At 48.5% G+C, this 19987-nt stretch overlaps 12 protein-coding genes across 12 annotated transcripts; 7 read left to right on the top strand and 5 right to left on the bottom strand.

Moving 5' to 3' along the window:
- Positions 1–29: 29 nt before the first annotated feature.
- On the bottom strand, positions 30–485 carry KL911_003013 (uncharacterized protein; the record flags this gene model as incomplete). The annotated part of the gene is made up of 1 exon (XM_043198147.1): positions 30–485. One exon carries the CDS (start codon positions 483–485, stop codon positions 30–32), a length of 456 nt encoding a protein of 151 aa, XP_043053964.1.
- Positions 486–728: 243 nt separating this feature from the next.
- KL911_003012 (uncharacterized protein) lies at positions 729–2150 on the bottom strand (the record flags this gene model as incomplete). Its single annotated transcript, XM_043198146.1, has 1 exon — positions 729–2150. One exon carries the CDS (start codon positions 2148–2150, stop codon positions 729–731), a length of 1422 nt encoding a protein of 473 aa, XP_043053963.1.
- Positions 2151–2181: 31 nt separating this feature from the next.
- KL911_003011 (uncharacterized protein) lies at positions 2182–3003 on the bottom strand (the record flags this gene model as incomplete). Its single annotated transcript, XM_043198145.1, has 1 exon — positions 2182–3003. The coding sequence occupies one exon, from the start codon at positions 3001–3003 to the stop codon at positions 2182–2184; it is 822 nt and encodes a 273-aa protein (XP_043053962.1).
- Positions 3004–3140: 137 nt separating this feature from the next.
- KL911_003010 (uncharacterized protein) lies at positions 3141–4412 on the top strand (the record flags this gene model as incomplete). The annotated part of the gene is made up of 1 exon (XM_043198144.1): positions 3141–4412. One exon carries the CDS (start codon positions 3141–3143, stop codon positions 4410–4412), a length of 1272 nt encoding a protein of 423 aa, XP_043053961.1.
- Positions 4413–4588: 176 nt separating this feature from the next.
- KL911_003009 (uncharacterized protein) lies at positions 4589–6166 on the top strand (the record flags this gene model as incomplete). Its single annotated transcript, XM_043198142.1, has 1 exon — positions 4589–6166. The coding sequence occupies one exon, from the start codon at positions 4589–4591 to the stop codon at positions 6164–6166; it is 1578 nt and encodes a 525-aa protein (XP_043053960.1).
- Positions 6167–6341: 175 nt separating this feature from the next.
- KL911_003008 (uncharacterized protein) lies at positions 6342–10253 on the top strand (the record flags this gene model as incomplete). The annotated part of the gene is made up of 1 exon (XM_043198141.1): positions 6342–10253. One exon carries the CDS (start codon positions 6342–6344, stop codon positions 10251–10253), a length of 3912 nt encoding a protein of 1303 aa, XP_043053959.1.
- Positions 10254–10404: 151 nt separating this feature from the next.
- On the top strand, positions 10405–11913 carry KL911_003007 (uncharacterized protein; the record flags this gene model as incomplete). Its single annotated transcript, XM_043198140.1, has 1 exon — positions 10405–11913. The coding sequence occupies one exon, from the start codon at positions 10405–10407 to the stop codon at positions 11911–11913; it is 1509 nt and encodes a 502-aa protein (XP_043053958.1).
- Positions 11914–12122: 209 nt separating this feature from the next.
- On the top strand, positions 12123–13697 carry KL911_003006 (uncharacterized protein; the record flags this gene model as incomplete). The annotated part of the gene is made up of 1 exon (XM_043198139.1): positions 12123–13697. One exon carries the CDS (start codon positions 12123–12125, stop codon positions 13695–13697), a length of 1575 nt encoding a protein of 524 aa, XP_043053957.1.
- Positions 13698–13702: 5 nt separating this feature from the next.
- KL911_003005 (uncharacterized protein) lies at positions 13703–15028 on the bottom strand (the record flags this gene model as incomplete). The annotated part of the gene is made up of 1 exon (XM_043198138.1): positions 13703–15028. One exon carries the CDS (start codon positions 15026–15028, stop codon positions 13703–13705), a length of 1326 nt encoding a protein of 441 aa, XP_043053956.1.
- A 65-nt stretch (positions 15029–15093) lies between these two features.
- KL911_003004 (uncharacterized protein) lies at positions 15094–16989 on the bottom strand (the record flags this gene model as incomplete). Its single annotated transcript, XM_043198137.1, has 1 exon — positions 15094–16989. The coding sequence occupies one exon, from the start codon at positions 16987–16989 to the stop codon at positions 15094–15096; it is 1896 nt and encodes a 631-aa protein (XP_043053955.1).
- Positions 16990–17067: 78 nt separating this feature from the next.
- On the top strand, positions 17068–18153 carry KL911_003003 (uncharacterized protein; the record flags this gene model as incomplete). The annotated part of the gene is made up of 1 exon (XM_043198136.1): positions 17068–18153. One exon carries the CDS (start codon positions 17068–17070, stop codon positions 18151–18153), a length of 1086 nt encoding a protein of 361 aa, XP_043053954.1.
- A 109-nt stretch (positions 18154–18262) lies between these two features.
- KL911_003002 (uncharacterized protein) lies at positions 18263–19978 on the top strand (the record flags this gene model as incomplete). Its single annotated transcript, XM_043198135.1, has 1 exon — positions 18263–19978. One exon carries the CDS (start codon positions 18263–18265, stop codon positions 19976–19978), a length of 1716 nt encoding a protein of 571 aa, XP_043053953.1.
- Between the last annotated feature and the right edge of the window lie 9 nt (positions 19979–19987).

Below are 19987 nucleotides of genomic sequence, written 5' to 3'. Positions count from 1 at the left end.
TTAATTATTTTAGGGCTAAAGCCGCATAGCTACCACCCTTCGAAGCCAAGCTCGTTCTCATAGTTGAGGAAGTCGCCTTCTGCGTCGCCGCCGTGCTCCTCATCACCTTCAGCATCGCTTCCGTTGTCGTCATCAGCGTCTACTGCTGGCCCTTTTCGTTGTCGGTACTTCTCTCTTCTGGCTTCGCTCTCCAAAAGCTCGTACTGGCGGTACTTGGCAAGATATATTTTCAGCGTTTCCGCGTAGTTCTCAAACCCGAGAGAGTACATTGAAAACAGTATGTCCTCACCATTGAGCGTTTTCCTCTTCTCCAACGAACATTTTTCAGCTGCCTGGGAGGTGATGAAGGAGATAAATTCAGACACACACTCCTGCATGCACTGTTTTGCTTCTTTGGAGAGCTTTCCGTGAGGTGGAAGAGCCTGTCGCATCACGCGGCCAACGTTGGCTATGGGCAGCCACCGGTCCTGTTCGCGGATATCCATAGACTGTAACGGTGTTATCGATTTTAAAGAGAGGAATTTTCTATTGACTGGACGTTTGCTTTTGCAATTGTACACGAGCTCTGCGGTGGCCTAGGCTCAAAGAGAACACCGATGACTGAATCGATCGAGAATTTCGTTCTGTGTGCAAAGCCAGGTTATTATTTCTGCTACCACAAGTCTTGACTTTGCGTCGTCGCGTCTGTAGTTTTCGCTTCTGCGCATTATATATTTTCTATTTATATGCTATTCATTATCGATCGCCAAATCGATCCCACGTGAGTGTTCTATCACATACTTTCCGTTCACCATATCGTTCTCGTCGGCCCGCTTCTCTGCCTCCTCTCTGGTCTTGCTGATCCCGGCCTCCAAATGCCGCCGCACAATTCTCTCCCGAATCAGCTCGGGCCGCGCAACGACCATCCAGCTCGCGTCCGCAAGTTGCAAAATCTTGCTCCACGGTTCCTTGTCTAAACAAACGTAATTGCCTTCGATAATAACGATCTCGTTTTCGGAACGAATCACAATCGACTCTTCCACTGGATCCTTGATTTTGTGGTCAAAGCTCGGCGCATATATTTCCTCCTCGGGATGCTCTCTAATCCGCCTCACTAAATCAACCAGTCCTTCAGCATTGAACGTAAAATCTGCACCCCGTCGAGCAACCATGGTGTCCGGATCGTCCATCTGCAACAATTCTTTCATGTAGTAGTGGAACCCGTCCTGGGGGACCACAACGCCAATCTGCTTGCCAAAGCGCTCATTTAGACGGTTAACCACCTTATCGGTGATCAAGGACTTGCCACTGCCCGGCGCACCGCACACGGCAACAATAACACGCTGTCCTGAGCTTTTCTGATCGTGCAGACGAACCAAAACGTCAACCAGATGATCGATGTCCTTGCCGCTCACGTGTCGAACCATCCCAGCGTCTCCTGCATCCAGGAACAACGGCTTCTTTTTATACTCTTCACAGGTACTCTGCGCTCCGCGAGTTTTACCCCAGACACCACAAGTTTTTGCGGTCTTATCAACCCCGAGGTTGCTGACATAAGCACCCAACTCGAACCACCGCCTGAGCTTTTCTTTGTAGCTGATGGTGACGAGGCCGGAGGTGCTAGGTATCACAAAGATAGTGCAGCCCTCGAGCTCGAGGGGCTGCCGTCCCCAGCTAAAGCTCTTCAAGGCGTCTTTGTAGCCCAGCGTCTTGCACACCTGCTCCCAAATTCCCTTCCCCACGAAACAGGCCACGGCGGGCTGGTTGCTCCTGAGTTCGGCACACAGTCTCGGTACGTTGTGGGCCATTTCCGTTTTAGTCAGTTGCCCCGCGTTCTGCGTGGGGCGGAGCACCAGATCCGTGAACCCGATGCCATATTGGAGCAGATCCCAGTCGTCCTTGGCGGCGCAGGGGTGAGAGTGTGCCCCATTAGTCACGATGCTTAATATTCCCGACTCGTTAAATAATTTCCAAAACAGGTTAGTGGGGTGTGCGTAATGATGCTGCAAGGACGAGGAGTGGATCGAGGGGTTGTAGCCGATAAACACCACTGCTAGGCCCGGGCGAAGTGAAGGGTTCAGGTCGGGCAGTTTAGGTGATACAGGACTTGGTCTTTTACTCCGGATTACACGTTTTTGCTGTTTTTCTTCATATCCATATTTTTTCAACATGAAAAAAAAAAGTTTAGCCACTTCCGCACATTTATGGGCAGCAATAACCACCGTCAACGATGAGATCAGCGCCGGTGGTGAAGGTTGAGGCGTCCGACGCAAAGTACAAGTACGCACCCACAAGCTCTTGAGGAAGCCCCTCTCTGCCCATTGGGATCAGCGTGCACCACTTGACTTTCTCCTCGTGAGGCACATCTTTGGAGATAGGGGTGACAATGTACCCTGGAGAGATCGTGTTGACACGGGCGAATCCGACCCACTCCATGGCCAGACTCTTGGCGATCTGGATACACGCCGCCTTGCTGGCGTTGTAAGCCGCCTGCCATATGTGAGCCGTGACAATGTGGGCGGCCTGCGACGTGGTGATGATGAAGGAGCCCTTGCCGTGCTTCTTGAAAATCGGGCCTACGCACTTGGCGCAGTAGTACACGCCGTCCAAATTGGTGTTCATGATTGCGCGGTATTTTTCCAGCGACGCATCGACCACAGGCACAGACTGGGAGCCGATCCCCGCATTTGCAACAAAAATGTGAATCGTGCCAAAGTCGGACTCAATGGCATCGATCGTGGCCTTAACCTGGTCAAAGTCGCCGACTGCGCACTTGTAAGCCTTGGCACGGACCCCGTACGTCTTGGACAGCCTCTCGGCCTCGCGGTCAGCGTTGGTACTGTTGTACCAGATGGCCACGTCTGCGCCTGCCTGAGCATACGCTTCTGCCACAGCCAGCCCAATTCCCGTCGAGCCACCCGAGATGCTGGCAACCTTGCCCTTCAGGGAGAACAGGCTGAAAACATTGGAAGGCAATTGAGGAGCCTCGGTGGGTAGCTTGTCGTAATTTCCGATAATGTTCATGTCTGCTGCTTTTTCAGTACTGAAAAAGAATCTGGGGAAAAAGTTCAACACCTTCACCAGCTCTTCGACCCGCGTCGTGTGCCACCCAAACTGGGCCAGGAAAAAAGCTCAAAGCTACCATTTCTTCCTATCGAACCATGTCGTTGTTGATTGTCGGCGCTGGTGTTTTTGGGCTCTCTGCCGCGATTGAAGCGCAGAAGAAGGGATATAGTGTCACTGTTATCGATAAGCACCCAGTTCCGTCTCCGTACTCTGCCGCATGCGATATCAACAAGATTATCCGCAGCGAGTACGACTCGCATTTCTACGCCAAAATGAGCCTTGATGCAATTGAAGCGTGGAATTCCGACCCAGAGTACTCAGAAACGTACTTTGAGTGCGGCAGATTGTCTGTCTGTCCAAAGTCGAATTCCAACAGGCGAAGATTTGACGATATAAGTATCGCTGTGCTTGGTGAGCTGGGCAAGGCTGATAAAATTACCAAGTACGCCGACGCCGTCTCTCTGAAACGGGATCTGCCCTGTCTGGCAGACTGCCAATTTTCGTCAGAGGATGTGTATGTCTACAACGGCAGGGCCGGATACGCACATTCGTCTAATGCCCTGAAAGCAGCTTGGAGAAAAGCTGTCCGGTGCGGTGTCCAATTCGTCTTTGGCGAGGCTGGAGAGGCCGTCGGAATAGAGCAGACCGACGGTAAGACTGCTGTGGCTGCGAAGTCTGGAGCCAGATACACTGCAGACAAGATTCTTGTCGCTTGTGGTGCGAGCTCTGGATTTGTTGTGAATGTCGCCGGCGTGCAAGCAGCCACTGGTCTCTTTGTCACACACATCCAGCTGACTCCCGCAGAGGCCGCAGAAATGGAGGATATTCCGGTGATTTTTGACGCGGGTCTTGGGTATTTTTTCCCGCCTGATAAGGAAACCGGGCTTGTGAAAGTTTGTATATCTGGCGTGGCAGCAGCAAACAATGTGGCAAATCCTCACGATTATGGCACGGTGTCATTGCCGCGCTACAAACATGACACAGCAACGGACACAATTCCGCAAAATTCGCTTTCTCAGGCGCGCAGGCTGCTGACCAAGTACTTTCCTGAGCTGGCTACCAAGCCTTTTATAGGAAGCAAAACCTGCTGGATAGCAGATAGCTCGAACTCAGACTTCATCATAGACAAGGTTCCTGGCCATTCGGACGTATATCTTGCGTCGGGAGACTCTGGCCACGGATTCAAGTTTCTTCCAATTATCGGGAGCTATGTGCTGGCGATGTTGGAGGGCCGTCTGGATGCTACAACTGCAGAAAGATGGAAGTGGAGGGGTGAGCCAGAGGGGCTGGAGAAGTACAAAAATACGGACTGGAAACTGACCAAGCAGCTGTTGGAGTTTGACCAGATCACCTTTGCCAAAGAGTGATGATCCCGCAAATGTTGCAGGAGAGTCGGAAATCAAACGTTGTAGGAGATTCTTTTTATCTGAATTTTTTGACGCAGGCGCATGCGCGGCGCATTAAAAAACTATATCGTGAACTCTTATCAGTTGCAATGCTTCGACCTGATCTATAAAACGAGCTGATACCTAGACGTGTCATTATGACTGGCTCATTCAACTTGGCGGGAGAGAAGATCTCTGCTGCTCTTCCAGACGATAGTCGCAAGTGGTACCAGAGACGCAACCTTGTCAAGCTGAATTTCTATATGTTTAGCTTCATCCTCTACGCAGCAGCGATCGGCTACGACTCTGCGCTGACAAACGCTATACAAGCTTTGCCCCAATGGCAAGAGTTCACAGGGCATCCCACTGGCACGTGGCTGGGGTTCATCAACTCGTGTCCGTTTATCGGCACCTGCTCCATCATTTTTTTCGTGCCTTACTTCTGCGACAGGTTTGGCCGTAAATTGGTGATTTTTGCAACCTCGTTCTTTATCTGGATCGGAGCTATAGTGGCCGCATCGGCCAAGAACAATGCAGCGTACATCATGGGACGGATTATGATTGGGTTTTCGTTTGCTTGCAACTACGCCGCCTCGCTGTATATCAACGAGATGGCATTTCCGACCACTAGAGGAAAATTCTCGGCAGCTTACCACTCAATGTTTTACTTTGGCGCGCTGATGGTGGCATGGATTGTTTTTGGCACCAGATCGCTCCCAAGCAGCAACAGCTGGAGAATTCCGCTTGCGTTACAGGCGTTTCTACCCACTGCTCTGATGCCTTCTCTGCTGATGGCTCCCGAATCACCAAGATGGCTTGCGTCCAAGGGAAGGTTGGACGAAGCACGAGAAATTCTCATGAATTATCATGCAGACTACGAGGAAATGTACGTCCCGCTCGTGGATCTTGAGGTTGCCGAGATCGTGGCTTCGATCGAGGCCCAGAAGGCCAACAACTTGGCGTCCTGGAGATCGCTCGTGGCTACTCCTGGAAACAGGAAACGGATGTTCATCGGCTGCTTTACTGCTGCCTCGTGCTCCTGGTGTGGAACAGGCATTGTCTCGTCGTATCTGAGCACGGTGCTGGACGCCGTGGGTATCACGAACACGCTCAAGAAAACCCTGATCAATGCTTGTCTACAGCTGTTCAATTGGCTATGCGCAGTCACTGGCGTGATGCTGGTCGACAAGGTGGGAAGAAGGACGCTTTTGTTGATGTCCATGATTTCTCTGTTCATTTTCTATATTCCGCTGACTACAATCACCGCAGTGTACCAGGAAACAGGCAAGAATGTGGGCCAGGGCATCATCGTGTTCATTTTCCTTTGTCTGGGGCTCAACAATGTGGCATTTAGTCCTCTCGTCACGGCATATCCAGCAGAGCTGTGGCCCCAGGTCACGAGATCAAAAGGGCTTTTCTCAGCAATGTTCATCCTGAATGCCACCACGTTCTTCAATATTTTTGTCAACGGAATTGCTCTGAACGCAATCCACTGGAAGTACTATTGTGTCTATCTGGGAGTGCAGCTGGTGATTATCTGCGTCATATATTTTGTTTTTCCCGAAACCAGGGGCCACTCTTTGGAGGAGATTGCACTTATTTTCGACAAGGACGATATCACACAGAACGCGCTGGGATCGATCCAGGTGATCAAGTCAAAGTCTGGCAGCGGCAAGGTGGAGGCTATTGTGTCTGTGACGGAGGTGCCCGCAGGATCCGATGTAAGTCAGGTTTAAACGCTTATCAGCGGCCGATCTCCTTTTTTGGAGCTTATCAGTGCGCGGATAAATTTTCTACTTTTTTTAATTTAATTTTATGCGTTATCTATCAGTGGATGCGGAGTTACCTAAAATGGCGCATCAAACAAAAAGATAAATACCCATCGCCAGCCTGCGTATGTGTCAACTCCTCATGTCTGACATAAAGATTGCCATTGACCGTGGCGGAACCTTTACCGACTTTCTTGCTATCATTCCCGGCCAGGAAGACTACGTCTTTAAGCTGCTTTCTGTTGACCCCGCCAACTACGAGGATGCCAACATCGAAGGAATCCGCAAAATTCTGGAACATGTCCAGGGAAAGAAAATTCCCCGTGGTGAGCCGCTAGACACCTCGATCGTCAGCAGTATCCGTCTGGGAACCACCGTTGCGACAAACGCTCTTCTCGAAAGAAAAGGAGCCAAGTGCGCTTTTATCACCACCAAGGGCTTCAAGGATCTTCTGCGGATTGGCGACCAGAGTAGACCTGATCTGTTTGCGCTCAAGATTGTCAAGCCGGGCGTTCTGTACGAAGAGGTCGTTGAGATCGACGAGAGAGTCACAATGCCTGCGTACACAGAGGATCCGCTGTTGAACGACTGCAGAGAGCTGCTTGACGGAGAGAAATTCGTCGAGGGCACCACCAAGGAGGTGTTTGAGATTCTAAAGCCCATTGATCTTGAAGCAGCCAAGTGCGAACTGCAGCGGCTCAGAGACAATGGGTTCAAGTCTGTGGCTATATGCTTGATTCACGGCTACAATTTCCAGGACCATGAAAAAAAGCTGAAAAAAATGGCCATGGAGTTGGGCTTCGAGTTCATCACCACATCCCATGAAATCATCCCCATGATCAAGGCTGTGCCACGGGCACAGTCTGCCGTGCTAGATGCGTATCTGACGCCTGTGGTGAAAGAGTACATCCACGGACTGCTGAAAGGCTTCAAGCCTGGCTTCGAAAAGCACACGAGAATCGAATTCATGCAGTCAGATGGCGGTATGTGCACGGCAGAACACTTCACAGGTCTCAAAGCCCTGCTTTCCGGTCCTGCTGGCGGCGTTGTGGGCGAGGCAGAAACCTGCTACGACGCAGACCACGGTATTCCCATCATCGGCTTCGATATGGGCGGAACCTCAACGGACGTGTCACGTTATGCTGGCCAGTACGAGCACGTCTTTGAGACCAACACGGCGGGAATCAACATTACTGTGCCACAACTGGATATCAACACCGTTGCTGCCGGCGGAGGCTCTATTTTATTCTATAAGAACGGTATCTTTGTTGTCGGCCCTGAATCAGCCGGTTCGCATCCGGGTCCTGCATGCTACCGTAAAGGTGGCCCGCTCACAGTCACGGATGCCAACCTCGTGACTGGCCGGATTGTGGCTGAACAGTTTCCCAAAATATTCGGCCCTGACGCGAACGAGCCGCTGGACGTGGAGATCTCAAAGAAGAAATTCCAAGAGCTCACCGATCTCATCAACAAGGACAACCCGGGTTCTCCAAAGACAGTAGAGGAGGTTGCCCTTGGATTCCTCACCGTTGCCAACTACAACATGGCGAAGCTGATTAGAACGCTTACTGAGTCCAAAGGTTACGACATCACGAGACACAACCTTGCTTCCTTTGGCGGGGCCGGCGGGCAGCATGCTGCTCCGATGGCCGAGATTCTGAAAATAAAGCGAGTCGTAATTCACAAGTACTCGTCTATTCTCTCGGCGTACGGCATAGCTCTGGCTGACACTGTGGTGGAAAAACAGATCCCATCAAGCGCCGTCTACAAGCCGGAGGCTGTTCCGGAGCTGTTGGAAAAATGCGAAATACTGAAAGAGGAGGCTAAACGGAAGCTTCTAGCACAGGGTTTGAGGGAGTCGGATATACGTTTTGAGGTCTTCTTCAACATGGGCTACCACGGCTCAGAAACAAAGCTGATGATCAACCAGGTTCCAGAGAAAGATTTCTTCACGTCCTTCAGGGAATCGCATCTCAGACAGTTCACGTTTGTGGACGACGAAAGAGACGTGATTGTGCACGATTTGAGGGTCAGAGGCACTGGCGCACTGTCCAAGGTCGTGGAGCGGTCGCCGTATAAGGATTTGGAAACGGTTGCACAGCAACCGGTGAAGAGCGGCGTCGAGGTGAGCCAGCAGGAGATTGCGTTTGACGAGGGAAAAATGATGTCCAAGGTTTATTTCATGAAAGATCTCAGCATGGGTGACATTGTCAACGGCCCTGCCATGATATTAGACGAGACTCAGACCATTCTGGTCACTCCCGGAGCAAGAGCCATCAATTTACCCAGACACATTATTATCGACGTCAACAACGAGAAAACGCAGGACGAAATCTCTCTGGACCATGTCGACCCAATCCTGCTTTCCGTCTTCTCCAACAGGTTCATGTTCATTGCCGAGGACATGGGCAGGACGCTGCAAAAAATCTCTGTTTCGGCCAACATCAAGGAGCGCATGGATTTCTCCTGTGCCCTATTTGACGAGGACGGAAACCTGACAGCCAATGCACCTCACGTTCCTGTTCACCTGGGGTCCATGAGCTTTTCCATCAAGTATGCGATCCAGTACTGGAAAGACAATATTCACGAGGGTGACGTTCTTGCCACCAATCACCCCGTGGCAGGCGGGACGCATCTGCCTGATATCACTATTATCTCTCCAGTCTTTATCGAGGGGAAGATTCGGTTCTTTACCGCCTCCAGGGCACACCATGCAGAAATAGGAGGACTTACTCCCGGTTCTGGTTCTACAATGGCCACCAGCCTCGCTGAGGAGGGTGCACAGTTTGAAGCATGGAAAATCGTTTCCAAGGGCCAGTTTGACTACGAAGGGCTACATAAGTACTTCATGGAGGTCCCTGCGGAAGCTCCTGGCTGCTCCCCCACCAGGAAGCTGGAAGACAACGTTTCCGACCTCAAGGCGCAGATTGCCGCAAACCAGCGTGGAGTGAATCTCCTGGTAGATCTATTCAAAGAGTACGGCGTCGAAACTGTGTTGTTCTACATGCGCAACGTCAAGAAGACGGCAGAGATGGCAGTGCGTGCAGCCCTTAAAAAGCTTGCTAAAATACACCGTGGAAAGCTTCCCCTGCGGGCAGAAGAGGTCCTGGACACTGGCTCTAAAATCGTGGTGTCCATAGACATCAACGAGGAGGACGGCTCTGCCGTCTACGATTTTACTGGCACAACAGAGCAGGTGTACAGTCCGCAAAACTCGCCTATTGCAGTGACCCACGCCTGCGTCATTTACGGTCTGCGCTGTATCATCAACTCGGACATCCCGCTGAACGAGGGCTGTCTGGTGCCAATTGAGATCATTGTCCCAGAAGGAACGTTACTGAATCCGTCCAGAGAGGCGGCTGTGAGCTCTGGAAACGGCAGTGGCTCCCAAATTCTTACGGAGACCATATTCAAGGCCTACCAGGTCGTGGGCAGCGGTCCTGGTTCGATGAACGCGCTCCACTTTGGTGTTGGGGGTCTGGAAAACGGCCAGCTTGTCAAAGGTTTTGGTATGGTCGAGACCATCGGCGCGGGTAGCGGTGCAACAGAGGGGGCAGATGGATTTTCAGGCACCCAGTGTCACATGACGAACACGAAGATCACAGATCCCGAAGTGCTCGAAAAGCGTTATCCGTGTATTCTCTGGGACTGGAGCATCCGAAAAGGGACCGGTGGAGACGGTAAATGGAAAGGAGGTGACGGGTTGCAACGGATCATCCAGTTCACCACCAAAGTGGAAGCCTCGATCTCCTCATTTAGACGTGCTACATCTCCCTATGGTATGGCCGGCGGGTGTTGTGGCGCTCGTGGTATCAACAAAATTGGAAAGGAGATGAAGGACGGCACAGTCCAGTGGTTTGGAATTGGAGCCTTCGCTGATATAGTGCTCCAGAAAGGCATGTACATCGCGATCCTCACTCCAGGAGGAGGTGGCTACGGCGATCCGAAAGAAAGAAACAAAGTTGTGATGAAGTCTGGCCACGACTTGCCACGGGCTCCACTGGCCGGAGGAACGCTCTCCAACATCGTGGAGGCCGCAAACACCTCTCAATAAGTATTTAGATAAGGCTTCAAAAATTGCACCACTCATTTATCTTTCGCGAGATCTCCGGTTATCAACTTCCGAGATAAGAAATTCTGGGAACTTGACGCAGATCAAAAAATATTTAAATCTAGCACGGAGTGCAAACTTTCACTAAATTTTAATGTCCGAGAAAGAAACAGCTACCCACAATCTGGACGAGGTGAGCAGTGTGGAGGACCGCAAGTGGAATGACGTGGACCAGGCCATGGCCCTGGCCAAGGAGTCCAAGGAGGTGATTCTCGACAAAAAGGCCGATGACGCTCTTCTACGGAAACTCGATTTTTTCCTGATGCCTCTGGTCTCCTTCCTGTACGCACTGTTCTACATTGACAAAGCCTGTAATGGTTACGCAGCAGTCATGGGGATCAAGACAGACATGAATATGGTTGGCAACCAGTACGCCTGGACCTCCTCAGCTTTCTATTTGGGATACTTATGTTTCCAGCCAATTGCTGGCTACACTCTCCAACGGTTCCCTCTTTCAAGAACGTTCAGCATATACATGTTGACATGGGCAGTCATTATTTGCCTTCAAGCTTCTAATCACAGCTACGCAGCATTCACATTTTTAAGAACACTTTTGGGCTGCTCGGAAGCTTCTGCCTCTGTGTTCACCACCATTCTGACTTCTCAGTACTACCGGAAAAAAGAGGCTTTTCTGAGAGTGTCATTTTGGCTTAGTACGGCAGGGTTTGGAGTTTTCTTTGGGTCATTGATGTCTTATGGTATAGCCATCAGAGCAGATCAGTTTTCGATCCAGCCTTGGAAAATCCTGTTTATTGTCGTGGGGCTTATTTCGCTCACAACTGGAATCATTGTCTTCGTTCATATTCCAAACACTCCCGGAGAAGCCTGGTTTTTGTACAAGAAAGAGAAACTGCTAGTGGTGGAGAGACTCAGGGAGAACTTCCAAGGTTTTGGAAACAAAAAGTTCAAAAAATACCAGTGCATTGAGGCGCTTCTCGACGTGAAAACCTGGCTCTTCTTTTTCTACGCCGTGTCGTTTAATATTCCCAATGGTGGAATCAGCTCTTTTGGGTCTATCTTGCTGAATTCAGACCTCGGATACTCCCCAACCGATGCATTGCTCTACGGATGTCCTCAGGGTGTCGTAGAATTTGTTGGACTTCCCATCATCGCGTACTTCATCCAGAGATACAACTGGCCACGGTTGCTGACCACGAGTATAGTTATTGTGGTATGTCTTCCCTTTGCCTGTATGCTTGCTTTTTGCAAGGCAACGCACGCAAAGTTAGCAGGCTACTATTTGCTGAATTTGATGCAGATTGGACCTATTGGATGTTTTTCTTATTTCGCAAGCAACACTCCTGGCCATACCAAGAAGATCACAGTCACAGGGATCTACCTGATTGGATACTGTGTTGGCAACCTTATCGGTCCCCAAACGTACCGCGCTTCAGATGCACCTCACTACGTTCCAGCAAAGATCGCTATACTTGTGTGTCTAGCTGTCGCGGCCGCTTGTATCTTGGGAGTTTATATTCTTTGCAGGAGAGAAAACAACAGGCGCGATTGCATGGATGAAGCACGTCCGGAACTGGCTCCAGAGAATATCGAGTTCTCGGACTTGACCGACAAGGAGAATATTTTTTTCAGATACACCCTCTAGCTTATCTTCTGGATTGCCGTATTGGGTACTTCTTTTCGGTTCTAGATATCCGATATAATTATAATAAATACGAGTAGTTACAACGAATTTAAGTGATGAACTTTCAGGCCTATATCAGTTTGTGGGCTGCGTGCCTGGTGGGAAGCCTCCTGCTACTCTATAAAACACATCAAAGTGGAGAAATAGGCTTCTCCACGCCTCATTGTCCCATGGCCGAACCTCATAGACCTTCGACCTTTCTCGCCAACACTCAGGTCATAGACACCATTTTGCATGACCCCGAATTCCGCAACCAATCTCTTGTCAAACTACAAAATGCAATTCGCATTAAAACAGAAACCCATGATGACGACCCGCTTACTGTAGAGGATGACCCTGAATATTGGGCAAAGTTTGATATCTTTGAGAATTACTTGAAGTCAACATTTCCTTTATTCTACCAAAACACAGAGCTCCATAAGGTCAACCATCATGGCCTCGTTTACATCTGGAGAGGTACAAACACAACGCTAAAGCCACTTCTTTTAATGGGACACCAAGACACCAGCCCAGTGCCGGACTCGACGCTTCCTCTGTGGACGTATCCACCTTTTGATGCGCTTTACAATGGCACCCATCTTTTTGGCAGAGGATCATCGGATTGCAAAAATCTGGTTGTTGGATACTTCGAGGCTGCTGAGGAGCTTATGAAGACTGGGTTTGTTCCTCGTCGCACTGTCATTTTCTCGTTTGGTTTTGACGAGGAAGTGAGTGGTGTGCGTAACAGGAACGCCGAGTGGCTGGAGGAGAAGTTTGGTCCCAAGTCCATGTACGCGATCTGCGACGAAGGAGGTGTCTCTTTGACAACTATAGATGGGACCACCATGGCAGTTCCTGGAACAGGAGAAAAAGGCTTTTTGAATCTGTGGATTGATCTGAAGACCCCAGGCGGCCATTCGTCTGTGCCTCCTGACCATACCTCCTTGGGAATCATGGCAGATCTCATGGTGCAAATCGAAAACGATCCATTTCCATCCTATTTCACTCCTAAAAATCCCACGTACCACCAATACGTCTGCCTAGCTGAAAATTCTGCCACCATTGACAAAGAACTCAAAAAACATATCCTCAACAGCCAAACAAGTTCGCTGTCCAATAAACGGGTCCGAGAGTACATTGAGTCGAGTCGCTGGCTGAAATACTATATTAAAACATCGCAAGCACTTGATGTGATTTACGGAGGATCAAAATCTAACGCGTTGCCGGAATTTGTTCAGTTGACCATCAATTCGCGAATTGCCGTTGAAGAATCCATCCACTCAGTGCTGGAAAAGTATCTGGGGAACGTCAAAGATGTTGCCCAAAAGTACGATCTTGGCTTAAGCTATCAACTGAAAAATGGACAAGCGATTGAAATATTTCCTCCAACTCCTCAAGGTGACTTTCTGGTCCATACCGACGAATTTTTCGATGTTGCGCCATTAACACCTGTAAACGACAACCATTGGAAGGTCTTTGCTGGAAACATCAAACACGTGTATGAAGAGCTCGTCTGGCCAGACAAATACCAAGGACCGGATGCCCAAAATCCCATTATCGTGTCTCCCGGCATTGCTCCCGGAAACACTGACACAAAATACTACTGGAATCTTTCTGATCATATCTATCGCTATAGGCCTGGTGAGTATACCAGTGTTGAAAACTTTGCCCATGGAGTCAACGAGTGGATTAAATTCGACAGCCATCTCCAGATCATCGTGTTTTACTTCGAGTATATCCAGAGTGTAGATGAGATCGATGATTGATAGAGCTATATACCTTCAGCCACAACAGCCTCGAATGCACTCTTAATTATAGCCAGCCCTTCATCCATCTCTTTCTTGGAGATGGAAATAGGTGGTGCCATTCTGAAAGTGGTGCCAAAAGACTTGACTGCAATCAGATTAGCGGACAGCCCAAGGTCCATCATTTTAGTTGCTAATTTTGATGCAAGCTCGGGATAAGGTTCCTTTGATTTGCGGTCCTTGACCAACTCCATCCCGCACATAAGGCCCTTTCCTCTGACGTCCCCAATCCAAGGATATGTCTTAGCCAAGTCCCATAGTCCCTTTCTGAACTGTTCACCGCGTTCAGTGGAGTTTTGCACAAGATTCTCTCTCAGCACAATGTCCAACACCTTCGACCCAACGGCAGCAGGTATCGGATCATTGACATGAGTCGTGTAGAACAAAAATCCCCGTTCCTTCGTCACTCTGGCTATTTCGTTGGAAGTCATCACGGCAGATAAAGGAAGTCCATTTCCAAGAGTCTTACTTAAAGTCAGAATGTCGGGGACAACACCGGAATCAATGCATGAAAACAAGGATCCTGCACGGCCAATGCCTGTTTGCGCTTCATCAACAATGAGCAGCATTCCACGCTTCTCGCATTGAAATTTCATTTCCTTCAGATAACCGTCAGGAAGGACAAGCATTCCGCCAGAAGATAGCACAGGCTCCAAGATCACTGCAGCAAGAGATCCGACAGAGGCTGCATCAACAAGAGACCATCCATAAAGCATCTCGGTCTTCCAATCGTAGGACCCGTCTGGATGTCTGAAAATTGAGCGGTACTCATTCGGAGCTGGGAGGATCAGCTGGCCTGGCACAGTCGGGCCGTGACCAATTCTCCCTGACTGGTAGGTGCAGGACCCAGCATTTCCGGTCATGCCATGCCAAGAAAGCGAAAGCCCAACGATTTCAAATTTTTGGGTGAATGTTTTAGCCAGTTTGATAGCGCACTCGTTGGACTCTGCTCCCGTGCTAAGGAAAATGGCCTTATCCAATCCGTCAGGAGTCAGGGAGACCAATTTAGAAGCAAGATCCACAACAGGAGGAGAGAGCATGCCGGAGAAGATATGATCCAGATTCTCGGCGTAGTATGAAATAACCTCTGAAATCTCGCTATTGCAATGGCCAATCAAGCACGACATTTGGCCTGAGGTAAAATCAAGGATTTTTTTACCTTCGTTTGTGTACACGTACAGGCCTTTTGAGCCAACTATGATCTCTCTCACAAATTCACCTCCATAATTGAGAAGACAGCTATCGGCCTTTTCCCAAAAATCAGAGGGCTCTATTTTGCTTCCTACTGTCATCGCTGCTCACTTACTGCGAATTACAGCTTTTTATATTTTTATGCAACGGCTATCAAAATCCGAAACTATTTTTTGATAAGCGGGTCAAATGATTCCTCGAGATCGTAGTCAGGAAACAATGAATCCCAAACATCAATATCCTCGGAGGTCATATATAGTGGTGGACCCCCAAAGGTACTGTCCAATGGGTTTGGAACACGGGGCGTTTGACTCATGGGCGTTGGTTGGGGAAGCGATGCCTGGACATGCGCCGCATAGCCGAGATCGTAGTCATAGTTGTAATCATTAAGCAATCTCGAACGAATCATGGTGTAGGATTTCTCGGCCAACTTCCAAGTATTGCCGGCTTTCCGAAGAACGTCCATGAAGTCAAAAAACTGTGATCCTGCCCCTGGATTCTCTTCCAGGTACTTCGCGACGTTTTTTCCAGACGATAGCAAGATAACAGAGACCGATAAAATAGAAGCATAAATAATCAAGATCGAGCAACGATTGTATCCGTGCAACCCTGTGAATGTCATGACGGCCATGTAGAGATCATCAATTGTGGATTCGCATATGGAAACTGATTGCGGACATTTTTCTCGATGGCTGATGAAGGGTCTGTTGAGACATAGAACGACAATATAATAATAATATTTAAGTCCCATTATGGTAGGATCTGTGCCCTTTTCAAGCAAATCCTGAGTTTTCCAGCTAATTTCTGATGGTAGGCACTCCTTCCATTGGACTAACTGTTGGTTATATTTTTCAAGAAGTGCTAATTTCTCCGACAGCTGGAACGATTGCTCTTTCAAACCAGCACCCGTAAAAATATCCTGCAACATACCTTCTGTGATGTTGATGAGATCAATTGTTGCTTTCAGAGGATTGGCTATATCAATTCGTTTTGGTGTGTGACCTAACTTCTGCGGATCAGTATAAGTAAATTCTTTGATCCAGTACAAGTCTGGCATGGTGTTGGACTCTTCCATTGTAGCCTGGCTCATTTTAAGAACACTGGGACGACCAAGAATAAGGCTGATAAAGTGATCCACCACATAGGAACCCCAGAGAACACGGCTGCGGATCCCAATATTTGTTTCGTTGACCTCTTCGTTGGCTTCGGGATGATAGCTTTTTGGACTAAGCTGGAAACCAAGATTGAAACCCATACGTAACCCAATTCCAGTGAGCATCCAACCACCATTGTTGCGTCCACTATAGATATCGTACAACCCCAAAACTAGAAAGCTTTGCAAAGAAGTGATTGTAGGGTGATCAATTTTATTCAACACACTTTGGCGTGCTCTTTCGTAGAACGTTTTTGATTTTTGCCTGATTTTTTCATTTTCTGAAAGCAGAGAGCCAATGGAGCATATGGAAAAGACTAGCTCTTTTGAACAATACGAGAAGTCAATTTTTGGATGAAAAAAGTCCAAAAGAAAAGCCTCCCGATAAAGAAAATAATGCATGTCGGGGTAGAGCCACCTGAAAAACAGCTTGATGCACTCTAGAATTTCAGAGCTCGAATTAAGGTGTTTAAGCTGATCCACCTCGTCCATCTCAGAGTTTGGGATTGAGACGCTATCGAAAATACTTGTGGGTCCGTAGACGGCGAGTGACTGATTTTTGTACTGGGGAAATGACTCTGTCCAAGGGTACAGCACATTTCTGTCTTCTTTGTCGTCTTTCGGCTTTGAAATAGTGTTTGGAGTTGTAGTTCTATCGGAGATAAGCCGTGTAATCTCTGTACAGTGCCTTTGAAGTTGAGCAAAAACATCATTCTGCAGCTTGAGCTTCTCTTCGAGTGACTCGATATATTTACTATCGTGTCTCTCCTTCCGTCTGTCCTTTTCAAATTTAATGCACTCAAAGCTGTGTTTCTTGCACGAGGAGCATGGGTGTGAAACACTGACATCGCATTTGATCTTCTTTGATCGACATCTCAAACAAGTCACCGTAGCCCGTCTTCTTTCCATATAATAAATGAAAATGGAAATATTTGAGATAGACTCCCGGTAAATAAACTCCGGAGAGATAAAAAAACTTAGCCAGCTATGTTTTGGGCATTCTTTTTGTACTTGCTGGCTGCCTTTGCAATACAAGTTCCCTTGAGGGAAAGGTCGCTGATAGGATTCCATAAGGAGATTACTCAGATTGATTCCGAGGTTGGGAACGAATACGACGTGGTGCACTATTTGGCTGATTATCTTTCTGCCCACGGATTGACCGTTGAGTTGCAGCTTGTAGAAGAGGGCCGCGAGAACGTTTATGCCTATCTAGGAAGGCAAAGAGATAATAAGGTGCTGCTCACCTCTCATATAGACACTAATCCTGCTGGAAAAATTCCGTACCATCTTGAAGGGGAAGAAATCCATGTGCGTGGAGCCTGCGACGCCAAAGGGAGCGTTGCATCCCAGGTGTTTGCTTTTTTGGAGCTCTGGGAGGAGAAGATCATTAGTGAAGGTGACTTGGCTCTTTTGTTTGTTGTGGGAGAAGAATACAACGGTATAGGCTCTTTCACCGCCGTCAGCTACCTCAACGCTTCGTGGTCAAACGCAGTCATTGTTGGGGAACCAACAGAAAATAAGCTAAGCGTTGGACACAAAGGAAATTTTCGTTTTGACGTCAACGCTGTTGGCGTCTCGTGTCACTCAGGATATCCGGAACAGGGATTTAGTGCTGTTGAGTACCTAATGAATAGAATCGAGCGCCTACTGCAGCAGGAGTTCCCTTATTCTACTCTTTTAGGACCAACAACAGTCAATATTGGCAAGTTCAGTGGCGGGGTGGCGGCTAATCTACTTGCACCATCCGCAAAGGCAGAAATCTACATACGGGTGGCAGAAAACATTGAGCTGGTTAATCAGACTGTGAGCAGGATATTTTCTACTGCTCACTCAAACTACTCAATAGTTCAGATGCTGGAACCTCAGTACTTGGACCACGACGTTCCGGGCTTTGAATTAGTCGCGTGCTCCTATGCTACTGATATTCCCTATTTCAAAGGTAAGACTGCCAAACGCTATTTGTACGGGCCCGGCTCTATTCTTGTCGCCCATAGTGCCGCTGAGTACATTCTGCCTGGAGATTTGTATGAGGCTGTTCGCGGATACAAGTCCATTGTGAAGTATAATATATAATGGTCTAACAAAATCGGTATATTAGTCCAAGACGGAAATTGATCGCCGGGAACTGAGATATTTTTTCATCATAATTAAAAAGGGAAGTCCCGCTATCGATAAAATTTCAATGCCGGAAGAAACACCGCTTTTACAAGATCCTTCTGGAGGGTCTGCCGCCATTGTGGCTCGCGAGCTTGCAAAGGATATTGAAGGCGATCACACTGATGAATCGTCCCTGGCGTCTCTTGGGCAGTATGGCGCCGTGGAGCTTCAAAAACCAGCAGGTGTGATATCACCCTCACATCTAAAGATTATTCTGTATTGCCTTTTTGTCAATGTGTTCTTGTCCTCACTGGACGCTACCATTGTGGCTACCTTGATGAGTGTGATCTCGAGCGACTTGAATGAGCTTACCAACGGTTCTTGGCTGGCAACTAGTTATTTACTAGCCTGTGCTGCCTTCCAGCCACTATTTGGCAAAATATCCGATATCTTTGGCCGCAGAAGCATTACCATCATTTGCACTGTGTTATTTGGTTTTGGATGTCTGCTATGTGGAATAACGAGCTCATTCTGGGTTCTCGTCTTCGGAAGATTCATCACCGGTATAGGAGGTGGTGGCTTCAACACATTGTCAACAATCACGTTATCAGACGTGATCGCTACTCGTCAAAGGGGTCTATACCAAGGATATATGAACATTGCGTTTGGCTTGGGAACCGCAAGTGGTGGGGTTGTTGCTGGATTTTTCCACCACTACTTTGGCTGGAGGTCAGCATTTTTGGTCCAGGTGCCTATCTGCCTCCTTTCCGCTGTGCTTGTTTTTTTCTTTCTGGAGCTACCAAAGGGTTCACCAGGCCGTGGACTGGAGGGCCACGGTGTTTGGAAAAAGCTGAAGACGATGGATTTTGCAGGATCCTCACTTTTAGTGTCATCATTGTTGCTTCTGATGTACGCAGCCTCTTCTGGGGGCAAGGAATTCGCCTATTCAAGTCTAGAGTTCAAAGTTTTATTGGCCACGGGTACCATCCTTCTGACTCTCTTCTACTTCTATGAACTGAAAGTTGCAACCGAACCTGTGATTCCCGTCCAGCTGCTGGCAAACAGGACGGTCCTTAGCTCCTCATTGAATTGCTGGTTCACTTCAATGAATGTTTTTTCTATCATCTACTATGTGCCTTTCTACTGGCTTTCAGTGAAGAATATGACAGCCATGGAGAGCGGATTACGTCTTCTTCCAGCTGCAGTGGCTATTTCAGGGGGGTCACTATACGCAGGTTACAGAATCAAAAGAACTGGAAAGTATAGAGTTGCGATGCACACGTATGGTCTTCTTGCAATTTTAGGAAGCACGCTTGTGTACTCGCTCACGCCAAATACCAGCTCGGTTTTCGAGTATGCAGTGCTAGTACCATCAAGATTTGGTACTGGTGCCGTGATCACTGTCGACCTGATTGCCATGATATCCTCTGTCACTGCAAGAGAGCAGGCTCTCGTGACCTCGATCCAGTACGGATTCAGATCTACAGGATCAACAATTGGCGTGGCAATCGCGTCTGCAATTCTGCAGGGCTTCTTATCACGCGATTTGCGCCGCAATCTTTCTAATCTCAGCAACGTGCCTCCAGAGTTCGACTCTCCTGAAAAAATCGCTCAGATAATAGAAAAAGCGTTGCACAGCACCACTTACGCCCATACAAAGTGTCCAGAATTTGCTCGCAATGCGATAATCTCAGCCTACGACTCATCCTCCCACGCTGTCTTCATCTATATTGTGACCACGGCCATCGCAGCAACGGCAAGTACTTGGTTTATCGAGGAAAACAGTCTCGAAAATAGATAATAGCTAAAT

Source organism: Ogataea haglerorum (assembly GCF_019207285.1).
Source record: "Ogataea haglerorum isolate 81-453-3 chromosome Unknown 81-453-3_NODE_8_length_489951_cov_95.815404, whole genome shotgun sequence".
Classification (NCBI taxonomy): domain Eukaryota; kingdom Fungi; phylum Ascomycota; class Pichiomycetes; order Pichiales; family Pichiaceae; genus Ogataea; species Ogataea haglerorum.
The sequence above is the reverse complement of the archived record's forward strand: the minus strand, read 5'-3'. Positions and strand labels throughout refer to the sequence as shown.